This window comes from Tinamus guttatus, unplaced genomic scaffold, assembly GCF_059628265.1.
Source record: "Tinamus guttatus ecotype Peru unplaced genomic scaffold, ASM5962826v1 Tinamus_guttatus_pri_ptg000213l, whole genome shotgun sequence".
Taxonomy (NCBI): domain Eukaryota; kingdom Metazoa; phylum Chordata; class Aves; order Tinamiformes; family Tinamidae; genus Tinamus; species Tinamus guttatus.
The window spans coordinates 3,508,566-3,531,398 of NW_028288747.1; the positions used below are offsets into that span (position 1 = coordinate 3,508,566).

General features: G+C 42.6%; 1 protein-coding gene across 4 annotated transcripts in view; it reads left to right on the plus strand.

Moving 5' to 3' along the window:
• The window catches only part of TENM3 (teneurin transmembrane protein 3), a 292,279-nt gene extending 276,098 nt beyond the window's left edge, over positions 1 to 16,181 (plus strand). For all 4 annotated transcript variants that reach the window (XM_088524633.1, XM_088524634.1, XM_088524635.1 and 1 more), the window contains 6 exons: positions 69 to 244; positions 949 to 1,184; positions 5,601 to 5,897; positions 7,123 to 8,734; positions 10,905 to 11,035; positions 14,577 to 16,181. In XM_088524633.1, the coding sequence (XP_088380759.1) occupies positions 69 to 244; positions 949 to 1,184; positions 5,601 to 5,897; positions 7,123 to 8,734; positions 10,905 to 11,035; positions 14,577 to 15,332 (3,208 nt within the window). In that variant the 3' untranslated portion in view covers positions 15,333 to 16,181. The remainder of the gene's footprint in view (positions 1 to 68; positions 245 to 948; positions 1,185 to 5,600; positions 5,898 to 7,122; positions 8,735 to 10,904; positions 11,036 to 14,576) is intronic.
• Positions 16,182 to 22,833: the final 6,652 nt, after the last annotated feature.

The window sequence follows — 22,833 nt, forward strand, 5'->3', positions numbered from 1 at the left end:
GGTAAATGAAAGCAATTTGTTCCTGCTATGTATCATTTTGGGATTTTTTTCTTTTTTTTCTTTCATAGCTACGATAGCGAGGGCCGCCTAACAAACGTTACATTCCCAACTGGAGTGGTCACTAACCTTCATGGGGAAATGGAAAGGGCCATTACAGTGGACATTGAATCATCCAGCAGAGAGGAAGATGTCAGCATCACTTCCAATTTATCATCAATTGATTCTTTCTATACCATGGTTCAAGGTATTGTAAACAAAAGATTCCTCAGCAGATACTAAAACTGAGAACTGCTTTCTTACAGTATAACAAGCTGCAGTCAGATCCCTCAGAGAGCCTTTAGAGGCACAGAGTTTGGAGGGGAGAAATACGTATATATATTTTTAGGCATATACGAGACAAATCAGGGAAAGAAGGAGATGCAATGAAAATACAATTAACTACGTTTTCTACCCAAAAAGATTTTGTAAGTTGCTATTGGAATTACCCAGAATACCTGCTTCACACAAAAAAGGAATCTGAAAAAAACAGAGAGGGATTGAGAGAGAAAGAGGTGTAGAAATGGTGTGAAGTGAGCACTGAGCTTTAAAACAGCATGTTAAGCCCCAGCAACCATGCCCTAGCAATAGTCAATAGTCACAGCATGTTTAGGATTAGGCCAGAAATGCCCAATGCAGCAACAAAGAATGTATTTTATGTCCATCCAAAGATTTATATACCAAGGGTGGGATTTTAAGTGTTTAAGTGACTTTGAAACTGGGTCCCTAAGGCATTTGTGCTCTCATGTAATATAGATATTCTTATCAATCTCACCCTGGGTGTTTATCCATCAGGATGTTACATGCATATATAGCCTAAGAAATGTAGCAAAGAGAGGGAATTTAACCTTTGTAGGTCATGTGCATTTTGTGCATTCCTTTTTTGTGTGGTTTTTTTTTTTGCATTTTCAGATCAGTTGAGAAATAGCTACCAGATGGGCTATGACGGCTCCCTCCGGATCCTGTACGCCAGCGGCCTGGATTCCCACTACCAGACGGAGCCGCACGTGCTGGCGGGCACCGCCAACCCCACGGTAGCCAAGCGCAACATGACCCTGCCCGGCGAGAACGGGCAGAACGTGGTGGAGTGGAGGTTCCGCAAGGAGCAGGCCCAGGGGAAGGTCAACGTGTTCGGCCGCAAGCTCAGGGTACGCGCGAGAGCCGCGGGGAGAGCCGCGGTATTCCCGGCAGCGGGGAGGACGTGGGGCCGCGTTACTGTAGCTATTGCCATTCAGCCACCGCACGGGATTTACCGTAGACCAGCTTACTGTAGGACTGGAAGCATTGCCTCTATTATTTCAGTTATTGGCTGCTTTACCTTATTTATTGCTCTTTTCTGTGCACTCTAAACTGTTGTTTTTAGCCTGGAATGCATTGTAATGAATCAGTATAAAGAGACTGTTTTTCTGCTTTCCGTCACTTTTTTTTGGAATACTGAATTCATGCGTTTGAAGGTAGCGTTTAGAACCTTTTTTAAATTATTCTACCATAAATTAGCACAATCCAAGGGTTTTCTTTTTATTTTGAATAAAAGTTGTAGCAATACTTATTTCTAGTAGAAAGGGTTGAACTTTGTGTGCGTGTGTATATGCTTACTGCATATTCCTCTAACATATGTCTTTACCATTTTGTTGGCATTTCTTATTCCTATATAGTGGGCGAAACGCAAGTAGCAAGCAAACTATGATTTATGACAGCCATTTGGTAAAGACAACAGAGATTAAGCATTTAGAATTGGGTTGCCAGGAGACCATTTCAAGACCGCAGCAGGGGTCTGACTTGCTATTAGAACTGAACCCAGTTCTTTAAAATAAGGTCTAGGTGGTAAATCACATAAAGGTAAGTAATATCGCATGGCTCCTCCCGACTCCTAAGAGGTAATGTCCCATTTTTACTCTTTCTCTGGGACAAGAAGGGAGGAAAGGCTGTTGTGCATCTTATATAACTCTCTATCACTTGTTCTGCAAGAACTATTTTTTTTTTTCCCAAGAAGGAAGAATCATGATGTGCAATGGCTGCTGCCTAAGAACAGCAAACTTTTATGTGGCTTTGGCAACACTGAATACACGTGGATAAGGTCAAGAATTAGAGAGGCCATGCTTACATGTTTGTCTTTGTGGTTCTAGTTCGTAGCCATTTCATCACTTAGCAAAGTGGGATAATATATCTGCCAGTTCGTACGTGAAGGAAGCTCAAGAAAAAACAAAATAACCATACCAATGATATGTTGGTTTTGGCAGCAAAACAAATCTCTGTGAGTCAAGTTCTTATAACTGAGGCAAAATTTTGACATTCAAGTACAGAGGAGGTAGGAGAAGCATCATGCACAACTCAAACTTGAAATAGTTAAGCAGAAAGAAGAAACAGCAGAGAAATTTAACAAGAGGGAAAACGTGAAAGATTATAGATTAAGATAAAATAGTGGTAATTAAAAGTGTATATATATATATATGGGAGAAGTAGGGCAGGAGGAGAATACTGGCTAGTAAGAAAAAAGTGCTTCAAAAAGAAAAGAAACTTGGAAAAAGTGGAAGGGTTTTCTTGGAACTGGGTTATGTGGGAACACATTACAAAAATGTTGCTGATGGAGGAAAGTAGTGAGAACACAACTGAAAGAACAAGAATAAATGATTCTTGCTCATCGTTCCACCAACAGACATGTCAATATCATTTTGCTGCAAAGATGACAAACTTAGACAAAATCAGTGACAAAATATATTGCCTGTAAAGGTACGCATATGAGACACACAGTTACTGCCTTGTATGCATTGCATGTGACACCACAAAATACAATCCATGGTGATTTATTGGATTTTTATCGTATATTAGTTCTATCCACTCCTAAGTGTGTCTGTGAAGAACCTTGTTAGGGCACAGCAGTGTGGGGCTGGCATTCCTGCAGCAGTGCCACAGCGTGGCTTCATGCTGCTCAGCGAGCTGCTGTGAGGAAAAAACAAAGTTAAAGCAGAGCAAGGCAGATGGACACATTAATTATCAAAATGTAGCAAGATGGTATTTAGGGACTGTCACGGGCTTGTCTTGTAAAGTGTTTATTCACTGAAAGTTTCCTGAATTACTGTTTTTATCATAGTAAAGCCCGGAGTTATCCAATATATTTGGAGCATGATTGTCTCAGACCAAGTAAAAAGACCCAGTTAAGTTTTGCTGTAGCAGCATTTTGGCAGAGGAGCCCTGTTGTTAAGTAGAACACTTCAGTTGGCAGCAGCGCTGTAGCTGGCATGTGACAGCCCAGTCCCATACTGGTGTCCAGTGAATCCCCAACACTTTTTTTTTTTTTTGGTAACTTTAACTGTCACTTATGAGGTTATGTAAGCACAGCCCATCTCAGGAAAAGCTCAGGCATCTGTCTGATGCTGGAGCTCCACCAGCAGATCTTGGGAGCATTCATCTGGCTGAAGAAAGCAGTTGCCTTCCTGCATTCCCCTCCTCTTTAGCCAGGGCAGGGAGAAGGCGAGGGACGTTGTTACCCTGTTCAGTGGATAAGGCAGCAAAGGAGGGGAGGGAGGGAATTTGCAGCAGTTTCCAACGGGGGAATGAGCTCGGACAAGGAATGAACCACATGTGCGTGGACATCTGCCTGGACCGTGAAGCCACCCTTCTCTCCTTGCCCTGATTCAGAAAATCAGGTTCTGAACCTGCGAGACAGGCAGGAAAATTAATAAAAAGCATAATTAGATGTAAGATAAGAGAGGGGAGAGAGAAAGGGAGGAGAGAGTTCAGAGAAACAAGACAGGGAGAGACAGAGATGAGTTCAGGCATGCGTAGGAGAGGCTGAGAAATGGAAGCCTGAGATAAAGATGACTGAATACAGAAGAGGGAATTTAGGCAAATGATTTAATTGTAAATGTTGTAAAAGTTTAGAAGAAAAATGGAAATGTAAAAAGTCCTCAAAGCAGAAAAAAGGGAAGAGAATGGGAATGCTTTATGTTTAAATTTAAACTACTATTAGAATCAGCCTTGTAGCATTAAATTTTCAAAGTATATTTAAAAAACATTTGATGGCACACTGAATATGCAAAATAACTATTCTGCATCTGCTAGACTGTGTTCCTCACTTAAATATTTTCATGAAAGCATGATTTTTGTTCTGAAATGGATAATACAGCTTGTTGTCATACTAGTGATTGCATTTTTTTAAAAAAAAAGAGCAAGTCAAGAAAAAAGAGATCATTAATATATTAAAATATAGATTGCTAAAAAACATGCTGTATATTTGATACATGTGTTTGTGTGTACACACATACAGACATTTAAACACAAAGGAGCATCTGGAGGGTGTTTTTTTCAGATTTCCCTCTGACCCATCACTAGCACTTTAGTACCCTTTATGCCAATAATGTAGAATCTAATTTGTATTGATCTTTTAGAATCTCATTGTCCTCAGGGAAAAAGCACTAAAGTCCATGGTACACAGATTTTGAACATGCAGCCCTGAAAAATGTTAAAATCCTTCTGTCATTTTTCTGATCAGCGTATCTGTTTTTTCTCTAACTGCTATTTGACCATCTCTCTCCACCTCTTTGTAATGTGTGCATCTCTTCTGTTGCTTGTAAGTACTTAGAAAAGGATTTTGTTTTAAATCCGTAATAAACACAGCTACGTGTCCGTTTGTCCTCAGCTTCCCATATGTTAGCAAGATACAGCATTGAAAAAACCTCAGTTATCCGTGTTTCACCCCTACCTGGAATAACTGGACACAGCAGCAGCAGGAGACTTTTGCAGTTGAGCAGAGAATATAGAGAGGGTTCTGTATTAAACAGTTGAGTATGGGAGGAATAGAGAATTGCTAGATACCAGTATGGAAACAGTAAACCAGACAGGCAGTTTCAGAAGCAGTTTTAACTGTTTTCAGGAGGTCAGTAGCCTTCCAGTTGCTAATTGCTTTAATTGGCCAGGGAACTAGGAGAAAGACATAATCACCACTAAAGATTTCAGCATCTAAAATACATTACTGCTATGGATCTAATCCAGAATTAAATTTTCATCTGATCCAGAAGGGGAAAACTTTCCTCTAGAAACTGTTTAATCTGAATTGGAGGATTAAACATGCTTTTGAAAATCTTAACTTTGTGTTTACTGCTTTAAAAAACACTTGCTGTGGAGGATTGGGATGTGGTTCTTCCTTAGGGTGTTTGTTTTGAATTGGGTGTCTGCTGGGAATATGCTTTAACAATAATTTGCTATATACATATATGTATTTTATACTGCCTGCAAATGAAGTAGCTTGTCCTCTGAAATAGCACCATTTATTACAAAGGTTTTCAGCACGTATCTTTTAGTATTTTCTCAACAGTAGGCTAAGCATCAAGAAAGGACACAAATTGCGACAAATTCTGGGCCATCTCTTCACGTAATGAAACCTTTTAAAGTAGCTGCTAATGTAGTACCTCACATTTATATCAAGAAGTTCCTAAATTAATTTACACACACAGCCAATGAATCACTGTAAATGATATTTAAAGAATCGCCGGCACTTGGTGGAAATAATAGGTGGCTACTGTTTAAATCGCATGATTTATTGTGTCATTTGTTTGTTTTCAAAGGTTAATGGCAGAAACCTCCTTTCAGTTGACTTCGATCGAACCACAAAGACGGAGAAGATCTACGATGACCACCGTAAATTCCTGCTGCGCATCGCGTACGACACGTCGGGGCACCCGACGCTGTGGCTGCCCAGCAGCAAGCTGATGGCTGTCAACGTCACCTACTCGTCCAGCGGGCACATCGGCAGCATCCAGCGAGGGACCACGAGCGAGAAAATAGAGTACGACGGGCAGGGCAGGATAGTGTCCCGAGTGTTTGCCGACGGGAAAACGTGGAGCTACACGTATCTGGAAAAGGTAAAGAGCACTCCGATTTTTTAAAATACTCAGGCTGCGATAACACTATGTGGCATCTGACTGCTGAGTACACGAGAGACAGTACAAGCACATTCCATTCATCTTAAGTAACAATATGATTCATGTGAGAATGTGTTATACAAAAGGTATATAACCAAGCTTTAGCTAATTTCTAGGCATTGATGTCTTTCTAAATTATTTAGGCCACAAGCTAGAAGCATCCTTTTTTATCTTTCATCTTAACCCTTAAAACAAGGTACAGGAGTTAGATCTCTGAAATGCAATTCAGTTGAAAATAACATGTTTGTAGACATGATTTTATACTTTGCTACTTTTTTTTTTTTCTCTTTTTTGGCTACAAAGAAAAGTTCTTGTTTCTAAATACTTACAGCTGTCAATTTATACTTGCTATATGTTGCAGCTTACAATTAAATGGTAGGGAAAAGATCTGAAAATTTTATGTATAATGACTGCAGAATTATAGCTGTCCTTCTGAAATATCTGTGAAAATCTCCCTTGTGAGATCTCATGCCTACTATGGCAAAACAAAATCCATTTCTTTCTGGAGTTTAAATATATTTCTATTGAATTTGTTGTTCAGCAAGTATTACTTCCTAGTCATTGCTGACATAATTTAATCAAGAGCTATGATTCATAGTAGCCACACATCAGAAAAAAATCCCAGAATGATTCTGAGTAGCTCCTTTTGATGTAAATAATCAAACAATTGTTTTGCCCTTGTCTTAAGCACTTACCGAACAAGAATGCAGTATTCGGGGATCTCAGGCTATTCAAATTGTTCAAAATTATCTCTAATTGTAGGGGAGAAATTGTTTCTCCCATATGTTGTTCTCCTTGTGAGTTAATGGCTCTAAGACAGTTTTGCTTCTTCCCACATTAAACATGACTTATCTGAATCCATTGACAATCTGCTGTTTAGCTGCGAGTGCTTGATAAAAGAGTGATACAGTCATAACAAGTAGCAAATTATGAATGTGGAACCACTAATTACAGAACCCCTTACAATTAAGCATCCAAGTAAATTAGGCAGGGAGATGTTAACAACATGCAAGGTCAAGGATAACTCAATTAAAGAGGAGATAATTTTCTCAAGTGGGAATGTCACATTTTTGTCAAGAAATAGTGTCAGTATATGCGTGCGTGCCGGGGGTGGGGGTGACACTCCACCATTTGTCACATGGTAAATCCTGTTCTTAATTTTCAGTCGATGGTTCTCCTGCTTCATAGCCAACGGCAGTACATCTTCGAATACGATCTGCTGGATCGGCTCTCGGCTGTCACCATGCCTAGCGTGGCTCGTCACACCATGCAGACCATCCGCTCCATTGGCTACTACCGGAACATCTACAACCCCCCTGAAAGTAATGCCTCAGTTATAATGGACTACAATGAAGAAGGGCAGCTCCTTCAAACCGCCTTCCTGGGGACGAGCCGAAGAGTGTTATTCAAGTACCGGCGGCAGACCAAGCTCTCAGAGATTCTGTACGACAGCACAAGAGTTAGCTTTACTTACGATGAGACAGCAGGCGTCCTGAAAACAGTCAACCTCCAAAGTGATGGTTTTATCTGCACCATTAGATACAGGCAGATCGGCCCACTGATCGACAGGCAGATATTCCGCTTCAGCGAGGACGGGATGGTCAATGCCCGCTTCGACTACAGCTACGACAATAGCTTCCGAGTGACTAGCATGCAGGGCGTCATCAATGAAACCCCCTTGCCCATCGACCTGTACCAGTTCGATGATATCTCTGGGAAAGTGGAACAGTTTGGAAAATTCGGAGTCATCTATTATGATATTAACCAGATCATTTCTACGGCCGTAATGACTTACACAAAACACTTTGATGCACATGGCCGCATCAAGGAAATTCAGTATGAAATATTTAGGTCATTAATGTATTGGATTACAATTCAGTATGATAACATGGGACGAGTGACAAAAAGAGAAATTAAGATTGGGCCGTTTGCCAACACCACAAAATACGCTTATGAATACGATGTAGATGGTCAGCTCCAGACAGTCTATCTAAATGAAAAAATAATGTGGCGATACAACTATGACCTGAATGGCAACCTCCATTTACTTAACCCCAGTAACAGTGCCCGCTTGACGCCGCTTCGCTACGACCTGAGAGACAGAATAACTCGACTGGGTGATGTTCAGTATCGATTAGATGAAGATGGATTCCTGCGTCAGAGGGGTACTGAGATCTTTGAATACAGCTCCAAGGGCCTCCTTACCAGAGTGTATAGCAAAGGCAGCGGGTGGACAGTCATTTACCGTTACGATGGACTCGGGCGGCGAGTTTCCACTAAAACTAGCCTTGGACAGCATCTCCAGTTCTTTTATGCAGACCTTACTTATCCAACCAGGATAACTCACGTATACAACCACTCAAGTTCCGAAATCACATCCCTCTACTACGACCTGCAAGGGCATCTTTTTGCCATGGAAATTAGCAGTGGCGATGAGTTTTACATTGCCTCAGACAATACAGGGACACCACTGGCTGTTTTTAGTAGCAATGGTCTCATGCTTAAGCAAATTCAATACACTGCTTACGGAGAGATCTACTTTGACTCTAACCTTGACTTTCAGCTGGTCATAGGCTTCCATGGAGGCTTGTATGACCCCCTGACCAAGCTAGTCCACTTTGGAGAAAGAGACTATGACATAATGGCAGGCCGATGGACAACACCTGATATTGAGATCTGGAAAAGAATTGGGAAAGATCCGGCTCCTTTTAATTTGTACATGTTTAGAAACAACAACCCAGCCAGTAAGATACATGATGTGAAGGATTATATCACAGGTAAAGGAACTCTACTTAAATTGCCAGACTGCCTCCCACTTGCTCATAAATCTGTCTTTTTGTAATCTCAAAATCTGGAATCTGATCATGTGGGCTAAGGATACTGTCTGGGGAAGGTTAGAAGAGAAACTCTCGGGGAAGATAATTCTTCAGGAAAGAACTTGGCATTTTGGAGCAGATCAACAAAATTGATCTGGGCGGGAGTTAATCTGAGGATGCTGGAAAAGAAACTACAGATTTCCAATTTAGATTGGAATTCACAGTTTTGGAGAGTTATCTTAATGTGTCATATTTGGGAAAATTCCTTATGAGGAAGCATTAGACACCTTCCAGTGAGATTAACCAGGGTGAACGCGCTGATCAGAAATGGTAAAATAATGAATGGGAGATCTTGATAATAAAAGGTATATCAAAATTGCATGTAGCTTTAGATATTGACATAGGTAGCCACTAGAAGTTGGTTGATATTTGCCAAGTAAGTTCCTGCAAGGCTGCTACAATAAACTGGCTGACAGAGAGATGAGTACAAAGCTAGGAGCAGGGAATGGGGAACAGAACGTAGGAAAATGACTAAGAACTTCTTTTGGCAATAGAACGCGGCCAAGATGCCACTTTGTATACAACTGAGTTATTATTAGGAAACCCATATGCTTTTGTTGATCTAGATTGAGTAATATACATTGATTAGCGTAATACACAATTATATAAATTAAAAAAAAAAAAAACTGACTGCACATCAGCAGATGTTCCTGAAAAATGCATGGCTGAATAAACTTGAATTCCCACAACTGAATAGGTGCAAATAATCTGAACTATTTTACATAGACAGTGCCAGACTACAGGAGGGGCTGAGCTCCACTTAGAAATGAGTTGTGAGACTGTCCCTCAGAGAAGCATATTGGGAACCAAGTGAATTTGCACTTGCATTTAGCACACAGCACCTTTCACAGGGTTGCTAACAGGCTTCCTGAAAGTAAGGTTGACAGCAGACCCTTGAATATGCCCTCTCTTAGCACCATGTGCTATAGGGGATGCAGTTGCAATCAGAATCTTGGTGACAGTGAAGACAAGGTAGTCAGTTCAAAAATTGCCCTTAAAATACAGTTTTTCTATCAACATCTTTGGTGTACAGAATATGTAGACCCAGACTGCATATATAAGCTTAGTGCTACAGTGACTAATTTAACTGGAGGGCAATTTTAGATCCAGAGTTTAATGAGGCTTATCATTTATCTGGAAAGGTTAGAAAATATTTTAAAATAAATACTTTTTATTCTTTTAAGATTTGGAAAAATCTATTCCTTCTTCCAGATATTTGTGGTCTTCTTAAATGGAAATTACTGGACTTACCAATACTCTACCAGCTTCTGCTAAGCTAACTTAACTTCTGCTAAGTATGTGACAAGTAGCCTAGAAAGACAGAAATTAGTAAGGAAGAGTACTTCTACTGGCCCAACAATTTTTAGTTAGCTAGCATTCTTTGCTTATCAAAAATAATGCTATTTAATGCTAATAGAGTATCATCCGTCTACTTAGGGACGCCACTGTAATACATATTTATTAGTTTTTAATTTCATCGGTCCAGCTTCATCATGAAGAGGGGGAACTTTCTCTTGAATCACTAAAAAATATCTGCCAATTCCTATGAAAGGTAATGGAGTGTGCAGGTATTATTTCGGCTGTAGTTTGAAGGCATTCAGTTACACGAATGTAGGAAAGACAGGATGTGCTCTGCAGTACTTGTTCACTTTGTTCTAAAGTATTGATGATGATGTGTGGACAAAGAGTGATCGTCTCAGTCTGATCGTGAAATCCGAATTTGATTAGGCTTTCTTAGAAAGAAATCTCATTTTAATTGTGCTCCTATATTTGTTCTAGAAGCCACTGAGGCCTCTAAAATAGCTGAGACCCACAGTGCCTTTCAGAAGGCTGCAGTGCAGCTCTTCAGTAGCGTGGGACTTGCTTAGACTCTTGTTCCCTACGCCAGCAGGCTCTCCTGGCAGTCACACAAACCTAAAGCCATACAGGTCAAAAGGAAGACTCTTGAATGACTGTGATGGTACAGAAGAAAATCAACTATGCCAAAAGTTACGTCATGTGAAAATGGTAACGGTTGCAAAATATGGAACAAATCTAATATTTTTCTTCTTGTTGTATAATTTTCTTTCAGATGTTAATAGCTGGTTGGTGACATTTGGATTCCATCTGCACAACGCCATTCCTGGTTTTCCTGTTCCCAAATTTGATTTAACAGAACCTTCTTATGAACTTGTGAAGAGCCAGCAATGGGAGGATATACCAGTAAGAAACAAAACCAAATACACAACCCAAACACAATATTCCTCTATACTCAGAACTTACTAGGCAAGATAGTTCTGAGTATTACCTTCTAACTTTCATCTGAACAGTACTTTCCATACCTCCAAATTTTATCTGTTTTCAAAAGAATTCAGGAAATTACAGATTGTGCTTTCCTTATGAATTTACTATGTTAGGTGTAATTTTAAATAAACTTTTTGTTTGCTTTCGGCCATAGTAAAAATGCAGAAAGAGAGTAATCAATGGAAAGAACTTTAAGACCCTTTTAAGATGTTTAATTTTCCTGGCAGAAACTACAGATTGGATTTATACTAACCTCTGCCTGAAGGTGGAAAGTGAATATTGTAGTAAAAAATAGACTGTGGAAAAAAAAAACAGAAGAACAGGTGATATAAATTATGCATACCAGGCACCACCACAGTTTTACTCTCTTTAATATTAACCATATTTTATATGTAAAGATAAAATATTGAAAATGAAATTACCTGAGGTAAAACCCATTATGTTACATAAAACCAGAACTCCAGGTGCTTATGAAGTTCTTTCCTATGGAAAAAAATAATAATACTAAAGTGAAAGCTAGAAATCCTGCTACAGTTTTTGATGATAGAAGGAATAAATGTGAAGTTTAAAATCCAAATCTAGTGTTTAAGAGTATGATGTTTACAAACCCAGGTTATTCAGAGGTCAAAAGTCTATGCCCTCTAAAATCCTGGAATTCTCAGAAAGGAAATATTGAGACCGTTAAATGAGTAATCCAGTCATGAATCAAAAACACATCTTGCTCCAGAAGAAAAAAGATATGATCTTCACCCTTACAACTTAATTTAGGCAAAAATCATTAAAAGGGTGGAACAGAGGGAACATACCAAAAGGAGTTGTATTGTGAAGAACTATCAGAAGCTGTTTATTTAGGCCTCAAAAGGCTAGAGAAAACAACTATTCAGTAAAGCAGCACAAAGCAGCGTGCCACCAAGTGAACCGGTCGAGTCGAAGAGATGAGAACAGATGGGTTGTTGGCAAAATCTTCCTTCAAGTGAAGAACTCAACAACAGTGAGGAATGCCGGGGTATGAGACATCACAGAGAAAGACAGAGAAGGGGAGGAAAAAAATGTATTAAAAATTCCCAGGTAGGAAGAAGCTGCAGGTATGATACTCATTGCTGAACAAGCAATTACAACCAGCAGCCAGGAGTAAACACACAAAGCACATGGTATTTTGAAAGATTCTGGCAAAAGTGAGCTTTGCAGTGTTCTGGTTTTGCCTCAGAGCTCCGAGGATGCATGTTAAAAATGAACAAGCTCTGCTATTACAAAGTGCTCTTACTGGGCGGTGTGCCGTCTAGAGCGTGTCTTGTGCTTTGCAGCCTTCATGTAGGTGTGAGAGCAGCTGAAATCCATACTTATTAGCAAGTATGGAGAGACAGGAATCCCCCCCTTTGAGACGAGGTGAGAGCCAGTGTGCAATTCCCCCAGGAGCCATCCTCTGCGATTACCAGCAAGGCTGGTTTAGGACTCTAGGAGGTGGTTAATGATTCCTGCTTGGTCTCCTACCCAGAAATTTGGGAAGACGGAGCAGACCATGGCCTCATTTGTCAGCCATGTATCAAATGGGTTAAACAGTGTTTTACTGAAAGGGGAGCGAGTCAACTGGAAGATAAACTCGGTAATCTATAATAACTGACTGCTTTTCAAAAACGCAGCCAAAGCTGTTTAAAAATCTTCCTCCTCGTTTGCAGCTGAGGCCCCAGCTCCGTCAACAGCAGCTCCTTCACCGCTCAGAGCTGCTGAGGCCCCAGCTCCCTCAACGGCAGCTCCTTCACCGCTCGGAGCTGCTGAGGCCCCAGCTCCGTCAACAGCAGCTCCTTCACCTCTCAGAGCTGCTGAGGCCCCAGCTCCGTCAACGGCAGCTCCTTCACCGCTCGGAGCTGAGGCCCCAGCTCCGTCAACAGCAGCTCCTTCACCTCTCAGAGCTGCTGAGGCCCCAGCTCCGTCAACAGCAGCTCCTTCACCGCTCAGAGCTGCTGAGGCCCCAGTTCCCTCAACGGCAGCTCCTTCACCTCTCAGAGCTGCTGAGGCCCGAGGTTTGGCAGAGGGACGTGCCTCTCCTGCACAGTAGTCCCACCCGAGCTCTGCTGGCCGCGCCGCTGAGCCGCTCGCTGCGGCCGCTCTCATGGGCGCCCTGGCCACCACATCGCCTCCTCTGGCTCTCCCCTGTCCATACAGGATGCCTGGAGCGCACGCATAGCTCTGCATACTCGAGGAGACGTTGTTACACGTTCTCCTACCCTAGCCCTTTCAGTTAGGAACTTCTGCACCTCACCAAGCATTTAGGCAGAGTTGATTTCCACAGGCTTGGACACAACATACTGAAACTGTAGTTTCCTCCCCCTCACAACAGTTCTCCAGAGAGAAGCTGCTGGTCTTGTTTAGCCCTCAGCCACCGCACTGATACTGGGATGGCCTCCACCAGAGCAAGTGAAATGAAAGGTCACCTGACTTAATTGGCTGTAGCTTTTTCACAGATCCCTTTTCATCAATTTCTGCAATTATTTGCAAGAAAGGGCATCATTCCCCAATATTCCACCTTTCTGCCCTGTACTCTTTGCTTCTTTCTCTTTTACTGTAAAGACTATCATCATGGTTCGATTCCTCCCCTTCCTTTACTGCCTTTACGTACAGACTCCCTGCAGTTCTGCCTGTGCCTGTAGCTACCCATGAGACATAGACTTATTCTTATTTTGAAGTGGAGCTTCATGACCTGCAAAACACTCAGTTTAGATGGAACCATGATAGACAGTTACTGCTCCTGTGAACCACAGACATCACTGCAACACTGCCGTAAACCTACATGTAAATATAAGTCAATGTAATAAGTCAAACTAATAAGTCAGTAATGCTTCTACCCTTCCACATCTAGCAGACCTGCAGGAAGGGGCTGGGTCAGATCTGTATGGGATGAAAACAGTATAACCAGCAGTATAACCAACCTCTTATTACTGTCTCTAATTTGGAAAATAAAAAAAGAATCAGGGTTTTTCCCATGATGATGAGGGTATTATAACAGCCAGCATAGAGCACTGAAGCCAGATTCACTGTTACTCTAATCTCTGCTTTCCTAAGAGATCCCATGATCTGTTACTCCTTCTGAAAAGCCGGAATCACAATCAAACAGGTTCCAAGGATGAACAGTACTGCAGTATGATAGTTCTTTCCCATATTAAGTAATAGTATCACAAAGACATAGCCTGTGTAGCCCACTAAATAGCGTCTTGAGTTAGTTACACTTTTTGTGCATATGCAGGTTCTCAGGGGGACAGAAAAAAACCCACTGAACATTGCCAACCCTATAGTCTTGCAGTGCAGCAGAACAAGCTGTATGTAGATTTAATTAACTCCTTGGCGCTGTCAGTTGTGGCATATCCTGTTGTTGGCCACGGGCAGCCTACCAAGAAAGCCTGGCTGTTTGGCATCTCGAGGGCTACAGATGGTTGGTAAAACTTCTGTCTGTTCTTGTTTACAGCCGATTTCTGGAGTGCAACAACAAGTGGCGAGACAAGCAAAGGCTTTCCTTTCCCTGGGAAAGATGGCAGAAGTGCAGGTCAGCAGACGGAGATCCGGTGCAGAGAAGTCATGGCTGTGGTTCGCTACGGTGAAGTCGCTCATTGGGAAAGGGGTGATGCTCGCTGTCAACCAAGGCAAAGTGCAGACGAACGTGCTCAACATCGCCAACGAGGACTGCATAAAAGTGGCAGCTGTTCTGAACAACGCCTACTACCTAGAAAACCTGCATTTCACCATTGAGGGAAAGGACACTCACTACTTCATCAAGACCACCTCCCCCGAGAGCGACCTGGGCACGCTGCGGCTGACGAGCGGGCGGAAGGCCCTCGAGAACGGCATCAACGTCACGGTGTCGCAGTCCACGACGGTGGTGAACGGCAGGACTCGTAGGTTCGCCGACGTGGAGATGCAGTACGGCGCGCTGGCGCTCCACGTGCGCTACGGCATGACGCTGGACGAGGAGAAGGCCCGCATCCTGGAGCAGGCCCGGCAGAGAGCCCTCGCCAGCGCCTGGGCCAGGGAGCAGCAGCGCGTGCGCGACGGGGAGGAGGGCGCCAGGCTGTGGACAGAAGGCGAAAAGAGGCAGCTGCTGAGTGCTGGGAAGGTACAAGGATACGATGGGTACTATGTACTCTCTGTGGAGCAATATCCAGAATTAGCAGACAGCGCTAACAACATACAGTTCCTCAGACAAAGTGAGATAGGAAAGAGGTAACACCCTGGCTTAGCTCAGGCTGCCAAAGAGACCGTGTACCAAGTGTCTTCTAAAAAGGAGACCAAACTGTTTTGCTGCATTACTACTTGAGCCTAAGCTTACATCTTTGCTCAGATTTTTTTCTGTAGCACAATCCGAACAGACTCTGCAACGAAAGGAGCGCCTTCCAGAAGAATGATACTGCTAATGACAAAACTTTTTTTTTTCTCAATGACCTTAAAGGTGATCTGCTTTAAAGAATATGTTTACATATGCATATCGCTGCACTCAAGTTGGACTGAGAAGTATTAAAAAAAAGAAGAAGAAAAACAAAAAGAAAAAAGGCCTAAAGATTTTTCAACAGGCTGTCTGTTCCTTTGAGGCACTGTATTTAATTAAGATACAGACCCATACAGTGTTTCCAAATATTACTGAATTGTTGACCTTTGCTTACAGAAGTAGTCTCTCTCTTTCTCTCTTTTTCTCTCTCTTTCTGCATAGGATGTGATATATATCTGTTAATTTTAAAACATGGGGCAAAAATTACTGTTTATAGACAACCCAACTGCTTTAAACTGTGCTGCTTTCTAAAAGGACATTGGCACAAGTGACTTATGCTACCATGGGAATTTAATAATGGATTTTACAATGCTAACATGGTTTGCCTTGGGGGGAGGAATGGCAGTAGAATCCTTGTTATAGATAAGCAAAGGAAACCCTGATTTTTTTGTAAATTATGTGAGACAAGTTGTTTATGGATTTTTATATGAATTACAATTTACTGTACATCAAATATTAGTCTCAGAGGAGTTAATTTATGTAAAGTGTTTAAAAAAGTTTATACTTAAAAAATAAAATGATAAAAACGTGTGCTGTGTGTGATTTTTTTAAAGAAAAAAAAAAGGAATTGCACCTTTTATGTTATAGCTGTACAGTATAAAGGATTATATTGTAGAGATATAACAACAGTGATGACTAATGTCCAAAAGTGTTAATATTTTTGTATTAGGTTTGAAGCTGTGCATCTATCAGTGCTGATAGGGTGGAACACGCCAGCGTGGCTGGCGGAATCCGCGCGCAGCTCCCTCCCCTCCTGTACCGCTCCCGTCACCCAGGCCAGTGCCACTTCATCAGTCATTGTTAGGAGGCACAGTAACCAAATAAGTCTCGTTTATTATGATGGAAGACTTTAATAGGTTGGGTTTTCCCTGTCTTTTTCCGGCCCTGATGTAATAAATGGACATTTATTCGTACCAAGTGGGGTTTCTGTTGTTTTTTTAGAAGCTTTGTTTCACAATGGAGAGAATAGTGTCTCAGGTGCTCGGCAAACTGTATGTAGAAGAAGAAGAAGAAATGATGTAGTTTCATCCAGTTATGTCAACTTTGTCTTCTGTATAGTACAACTCTCTTAGACGTTTCGACTGCAGACAGAGGATGTGTCCCTCTGGCCTGATGCTGCATAGTGGCTCTTTGGGCAGGCAGGCTGTCCCGTAGGTTCGGTCCCTGGCCTTCCACGGGCACATCGAACCCCACCACTGCGAAGACTGACCATGGGGAGGGAGAGGAAGGTCTAATCCTAGTGCCTAGTCTGCATCTCAACACCACCGCATAGATTTGGCATGCCCTGCTCCAAGACCCCCCTGTATCTGATTTGTTGCAGGACAGAACTGAAGCGTGCAGCTGGTTCCTCATAGGAAGCCTGCGATGGCATCTATGGCATCTGTTCTACTTCTTGGCTGAAACCATTCTCAGAGCTTTACTCTCATGAGCACTAAATTCAGCCGCAAAAAGTAATATTTTTAAGATGAGACAAAATTGGGGTTTTTTGATGTTCCTTGAAATATACACAGTATTTCTATCCATGTATTATAATGACAAAACATAGTAAGTGAACGTGTCTTAACTATGAATGGTTCAAGTGGATGTAATAAAAATAGTTTTCTAACTGCTTTGTATTCTGAGATTCTATGGTATTACATACTCCAAATTGCACATTAGGATTGTTTGATAAACAGATTTGAACTTCTCCCAGCCAAGTTGCTACTGGATCTACAGTACCAGTGCTGTTCCTGTATGTGTGTCTTTGGTAGAGCATACAGAACTAAGTACACATGTAACAAATGCTAATCATCTATTAGAATGAAAGCACAGATTAGTTGTTAGTATTTTTACCCTTCAAGTCTTGAGGGCCCTAAATTTAGAGCGGAGGATCTGTCAGAGCCCCGAGGCGTGTCATTGATCTGCGTATCATTTTTGGAAATGTGAAATGCTAGGTGTTTGCAGTTCTGTTGGGTGGCTCTTCCACAGCACTGTATTTAGCATGCTGTAAGTGCTCTCTGTCCAAATAGGCTCATATTCTAAATTATGTCAAATGTTTCTGTTCTGTTTGAATATGAAAAGCTTGTATAACATGCCAACAATGAAATATATCTTCTACTTGACGTGTACCAGTTCCTTCTCCTTTGTTCTGGCACCAATAAACAACAAATTAGAGTATCTGTTGGTGATCATTTTAGATGAAGTCAAATCAAGCCAATTAGTGGCCTTGTTAGTAGGTATAATGAGCCTATTTCTTGCTAAAAAAGACTTGTGATCTGGACATGCTCCTGCAGGAAATAGTGACCTTGGGGAATATGTAAACAAAAGATCTTTTTAAAGAAAAAAAAATGTATAATTAAAAGAAGCATATTACAGAAAAAAAAAAGGAGATTCAAAGTATTTTAGGCATTGCCAGTCAAAATGCTATCCTGATATTTTGAGATGTATATTTCGTCTGATTTGTATTGTTCTTTTAATTTGCCTTCTTAACTTTATATGTGTCCTGAATTTTCCACAAATTGATAACTATAGATTGCATCTAGGCTTTCCAATAAAAGCCAACCCAATGTGTGTGTTCGTGTGCGTGTTTATATTTGTTTTTTAAATCTGTGTGTCAGACATTACAGCTGTGTTGCTGCTTTTCTGGTTATGCGGGAAGAAGCGAACGGATCCACTTGCACCGGTATCGATTCATTTGCTTCACAGTTGGCAGTATCTTTTTTTTTATTATTTATTTCCCCCCCTCCATCTTTCTAATGGGCCAGACTGCTAACTCAGCGAGGGAATTACTCCGTGGGACTCTCAGGTGGCCTACTTTAGAGAAAACATTAAATACACCTTGCAAAGTCAAATCTGCCATAGGTAAGGAAAAGCCAAGCAACAACTCTGCTTTCTCTCATAGCCTCCTAGGTCAAAATACAACAAAACGTCTTCTGTTTATAAATAATTAGTTGGGGACCGGTAGTTGCATACACACACAGAAAGCCTTCAGTCTGCATTTAGCCCCGCTTTGTGCAAAGTGCTGATTTCAGCACGGCTGCATGTCAAGAGACTGCTTTGATTTTAGTTGGAACAGGCAGACTTCACCACGCTTGCTTTATAGTGACAACCTCGAGTTGGTAACATGTTGATCCAGCACGAATCAGGTCACTCTGCTTAGCTAACTGTGGCCTAATTTTGTTATTAAAAAAATATATACCAGTAAGAGAGCTTTGTATGTTCACACTTGGGAGGTGAGAGATTTGCATTTGACAAGAAAAAAAAAAAAGCCAGTTACCACTGCCACTCTGCCACTCTTCAGAAGCACTTTTAAGTGACGGCTGAATGACTGTAAATGAAAGGAGGAAAAAAAAAAGGGGGGGGGGGAAAGCAGTGCATAAAATAGCAGCTTGCAATGATTGTCTAGGAGAGAATAAGCTGCATTTGCAGAGAACCTGAGATGACAAAATGTTTGAATTCTGTCTGCAATGGCCAAGTTTAAAACCTGGTGAAATAAAACACTTACGAATGAGTATGCTATGATTTTAAAGATACCACTAAAAAAGTAAAATCTTCCGTAAGTGCTACTGCCTTTCTTTACTGTTAATTGCAGAACGGCAAACTACAGCCGTGTGAATGGGTGCTCTGCACACCTTCAAGGGAGAGTCCATAGAGATATGAAATGCAAAGCCAAGACACTTCACAGAAACTGCTTCCAAACAGCTTATTAGAAGCTGCTTGTTTGACACTTACTAGAAGCCACCAGGGTTAAAAATAAGCCAAAGCAAAGAGCATCACACAGCACAAACTGAACAGCACAGACACAGATAGTCACTCGTGCCCCTTCCCGGGAAGCCACATCCAAACCAACCAGAAGATCCGCTTCTCACTTACAGCCCGTTAGTGCTGCGGACTCAGTGTGCGCTGCTTACGAAATTAAATCAATCTTTGACTGCTCACGCAAGTCGCTGAAGAGGCTGTGACCAAGAAAGAGCCAAAATGAGAACCAGTTCACTAATGGGCAAGTGCCAATGTTTATTTTCCTATGAAGAAAGGAACACGTGGCCTATAGCCATGACACTGACAGAGCTTAAACACTATCTTTTTCCCTCCAAAGTTTTTAGCTTTGAGGCAGAAAGGCTGTAACTGTATGAGACAAAATTTAAAAGTGTCACTGCCTAGGCTAGCCCTCCAGAAACTCAAAATACTAATGTGAGTCAAAGCTCCCCTTGTCCTTTTCTTTTTTTTCTATTTTAATAGTAATATAAATAAAGATGCCAGAGCTTCAATATTAATGCACAAACATTTTAAAACCGTTCAGCTTCTTAATCCATCACAAAAAGGTTATTTGTTGCAAGTCACTAACAACATCTTAGGCCACTCAGGGCAAAAGATAGTGCAAAGGTTTGGTTCTTGTGCCACCTCCTCATCAGAAGACAAAGTATTGGACACTGCACCTGGCACAGTGACAGAGATAGAGGGAAAAAGAGCAGGCGGTCAGAAGTTTGGGCACGTTCTGCCCTGCCTTCGTAACAGCATGTATGAAGGGGAGGCAACGGGGCCCGGTTATCACACCTGGGTCTGAAATGCAACCCTGGCTGTGCAGCCACACAGATGGCAGTGGGGCACATACATTGGCATGAGATGTATAACTGCACTGTGCTTTACATACATGCCTTAACAAAAACACATACAATAACAAAGACTTGCAAATACATAAAAGTCTGATCTGTGCAAGGATGAAATAAAGCATATCACCTAAATAAAAATTGATATATATATGTGTATACACACATACACCCCAGCACAGAATATTGTTTCACACTATCCTAAACAAGGCAAACTGAACAGCAAAACCATCCTCCTTTTAAAAAAAGAAAGTAGGTAAGAGCTTTATGTGTAATTTGCAAGGTGAAGCACGAGCATAATAACATGGCAGCTCATTAGCGTGTCATGTTTTCACAACCTTATTTCAGTGCCTCTAGTAGTTCTGCAGATAGACTCTCTAACTGTTAATTACCATAACTTTCTAGGTAAATTGAGTAAACCTTTTAATTTACTAACTTAAAATTCTGTCATTGAGGAATATAAATTTCTAGAGCCGCATGCATTTTCTTTTTTTTTACCTCTTCCTAAAGACTGAGTCAAAGCTCAGAGCAATGTAATTATGCAGCTTGGCGTTAATGGTTCCCACAAAGCTCTCTTAATAAAGCCTGGTGGGATTCGGGGGAGCAGGAAGAGGTGCAGAAAGTAAGAAGGATGCTGCGAGGCGACAAGACGTTTCAGCTGGCTCTAGTTACTCAATCACACTTAAGCTGTCTGCGGCAGTGGGGGCATGCGGGGCATACGCAGCCCAGCGCGATGAAATATTTCCACGTTCCAAGCTCAGGAATAATTCTGGAGCTGAAATGACAGGAACAGCTATCTAATGGACCAATTAACCTCACATCAATCAAAAAACAGTGCAGGGAAAGCTAAAAGAAGAACCGGCTGAAGACAAATTCAAACCTGTGAATAACTATAGCCACGTTATCCAGTCCAGAAAAATCTTATTTGCTGGCGAGAACTACTGGGAAAAGATGGGGCAGAAGGGTTGCAGGGGGCAGAAAGTTGGACACTCTTTTCTGCAATAGGGGTAGTACATCTTAAAAAAGTATATAAATAAATAAAGTGATGCCAACAGTAGCAGATGACAAAAATTGATGAAGTGGCAAATAATGGCGAAGACAGGGCAGTCATACAGAACAATCTGGATCACTCGCTGAAGTGAGCCCATTCAAACAAAATGCATTTTAATACCGGCAGCTCCAAGTAAAATAGCTCGGAATAAGAAATGCAAATCTTGCTATGAAAGGTATGTATCGGCCTGCACGGGCGCGGTGACTGGAAAGAATGAGGCGGCACGAGGGATAAACAGCTCGTTTGGGAATGCCAGGGTTGGTGGCGAGGGATGAAGCGCTTGGAAGGGTGCAGAGGCTCAGTGAGATTACGGGGCTGCTAAGCAAGGGGAATAAGAAGGCGACAGGAATATAGCCCCGGTGCATGCAAAGTCAAAAATATATATATATATATATATATAGTGGGACAAACTGCACATTTGTCAGGAATCCCCGAAAATAGGAGGGTCCCTCCCGCCTCCCCGCTCCTTCCGTCCCGGCCGGGGCGCCCGAGGCGGCGGCGCGGCCGTGGCTCGCGCGCCCCCTGGCGGGCAGGGAGGCGGTAACGGCCGCGGCCGGCGGCGCCGCACGCCTGGGCCGCCATTTTAAAGGCTCTCGCGGCGCCCTCGAGCTGCGCCCCGCGGAGGCCTGGCCGCCCTCAAAGAAATATAGAGATACATGAGTGAAAGCACCCCATGGATCCGTGGACGTGGCGCCCGCCTGGCCCCTGGTCGCCAGGAGCGTTTGTGGACAGTAAGAGGCCTGGCAGCACCACATGTGCCCCAAGCTCCGTCATGGCCACTCATTAACACTTCCCACCCACAAGTGGGGAAGGTGGCCACGAGCTGTGAGGGCGGCACAGGCTTCAAAGCTGGCGCGACGCAGAGTTTAAACACAGAGGCAGGAGGCATCTGTGTGTCTCTTGCCCTTCCCACAGCCAGGAAGCAGCAGCGCTCGTTGCCCCTCACCAACATCCAGCCTGTCCCCAAGGGGGACAGGACCAACATGGAGTCTGGGGGTGCCCCCTGTTGAGTGTAACAGCACTAAAATGCTGTTTAACAGCCAGGCCCTTTGCACAGCAGCTTGGCGCCGTGCCATGAGTAGCCATGCTATTAGCACCTTCTTCCTTTTTAAATGCAATCAAAGGGTGCTTGCACATGTGTTTAGTGGAATACGGTTTTTTTTTTTTTTTTTTTGACTGCAGTGAGGATGGCTTTCATCTGCAGCCAGCAAAGGGCACAGTGTGGAGGTCGGCCGCTTCAGACCCAGCTCCAGCTGCCAGGCCGTGGTTTCCACTGGAGGCAGCGGCTTTGGCCAGAGCCGCCCCGAGGGCGGCCGGGACCCCTGCAAGGCCCTGCCTGGGCGCTGCCGCCGGCTCGTGACCGCGGCCGGTGAGAGCTCAGCCCCTGTCCACCGAGGAAGGGCTGGGCTGGTGTCGTGCAGCCATACGTGCGCGTGCCCAGAGAGTTAATTTGTAATTTGGCTCCTCAATAAATCAAGGCAGAAGCCCCTATAAATCCTGCTTCTCAGTGAGAAAGTAGAAGGCCACGAACCATGTCGTTTGGTGA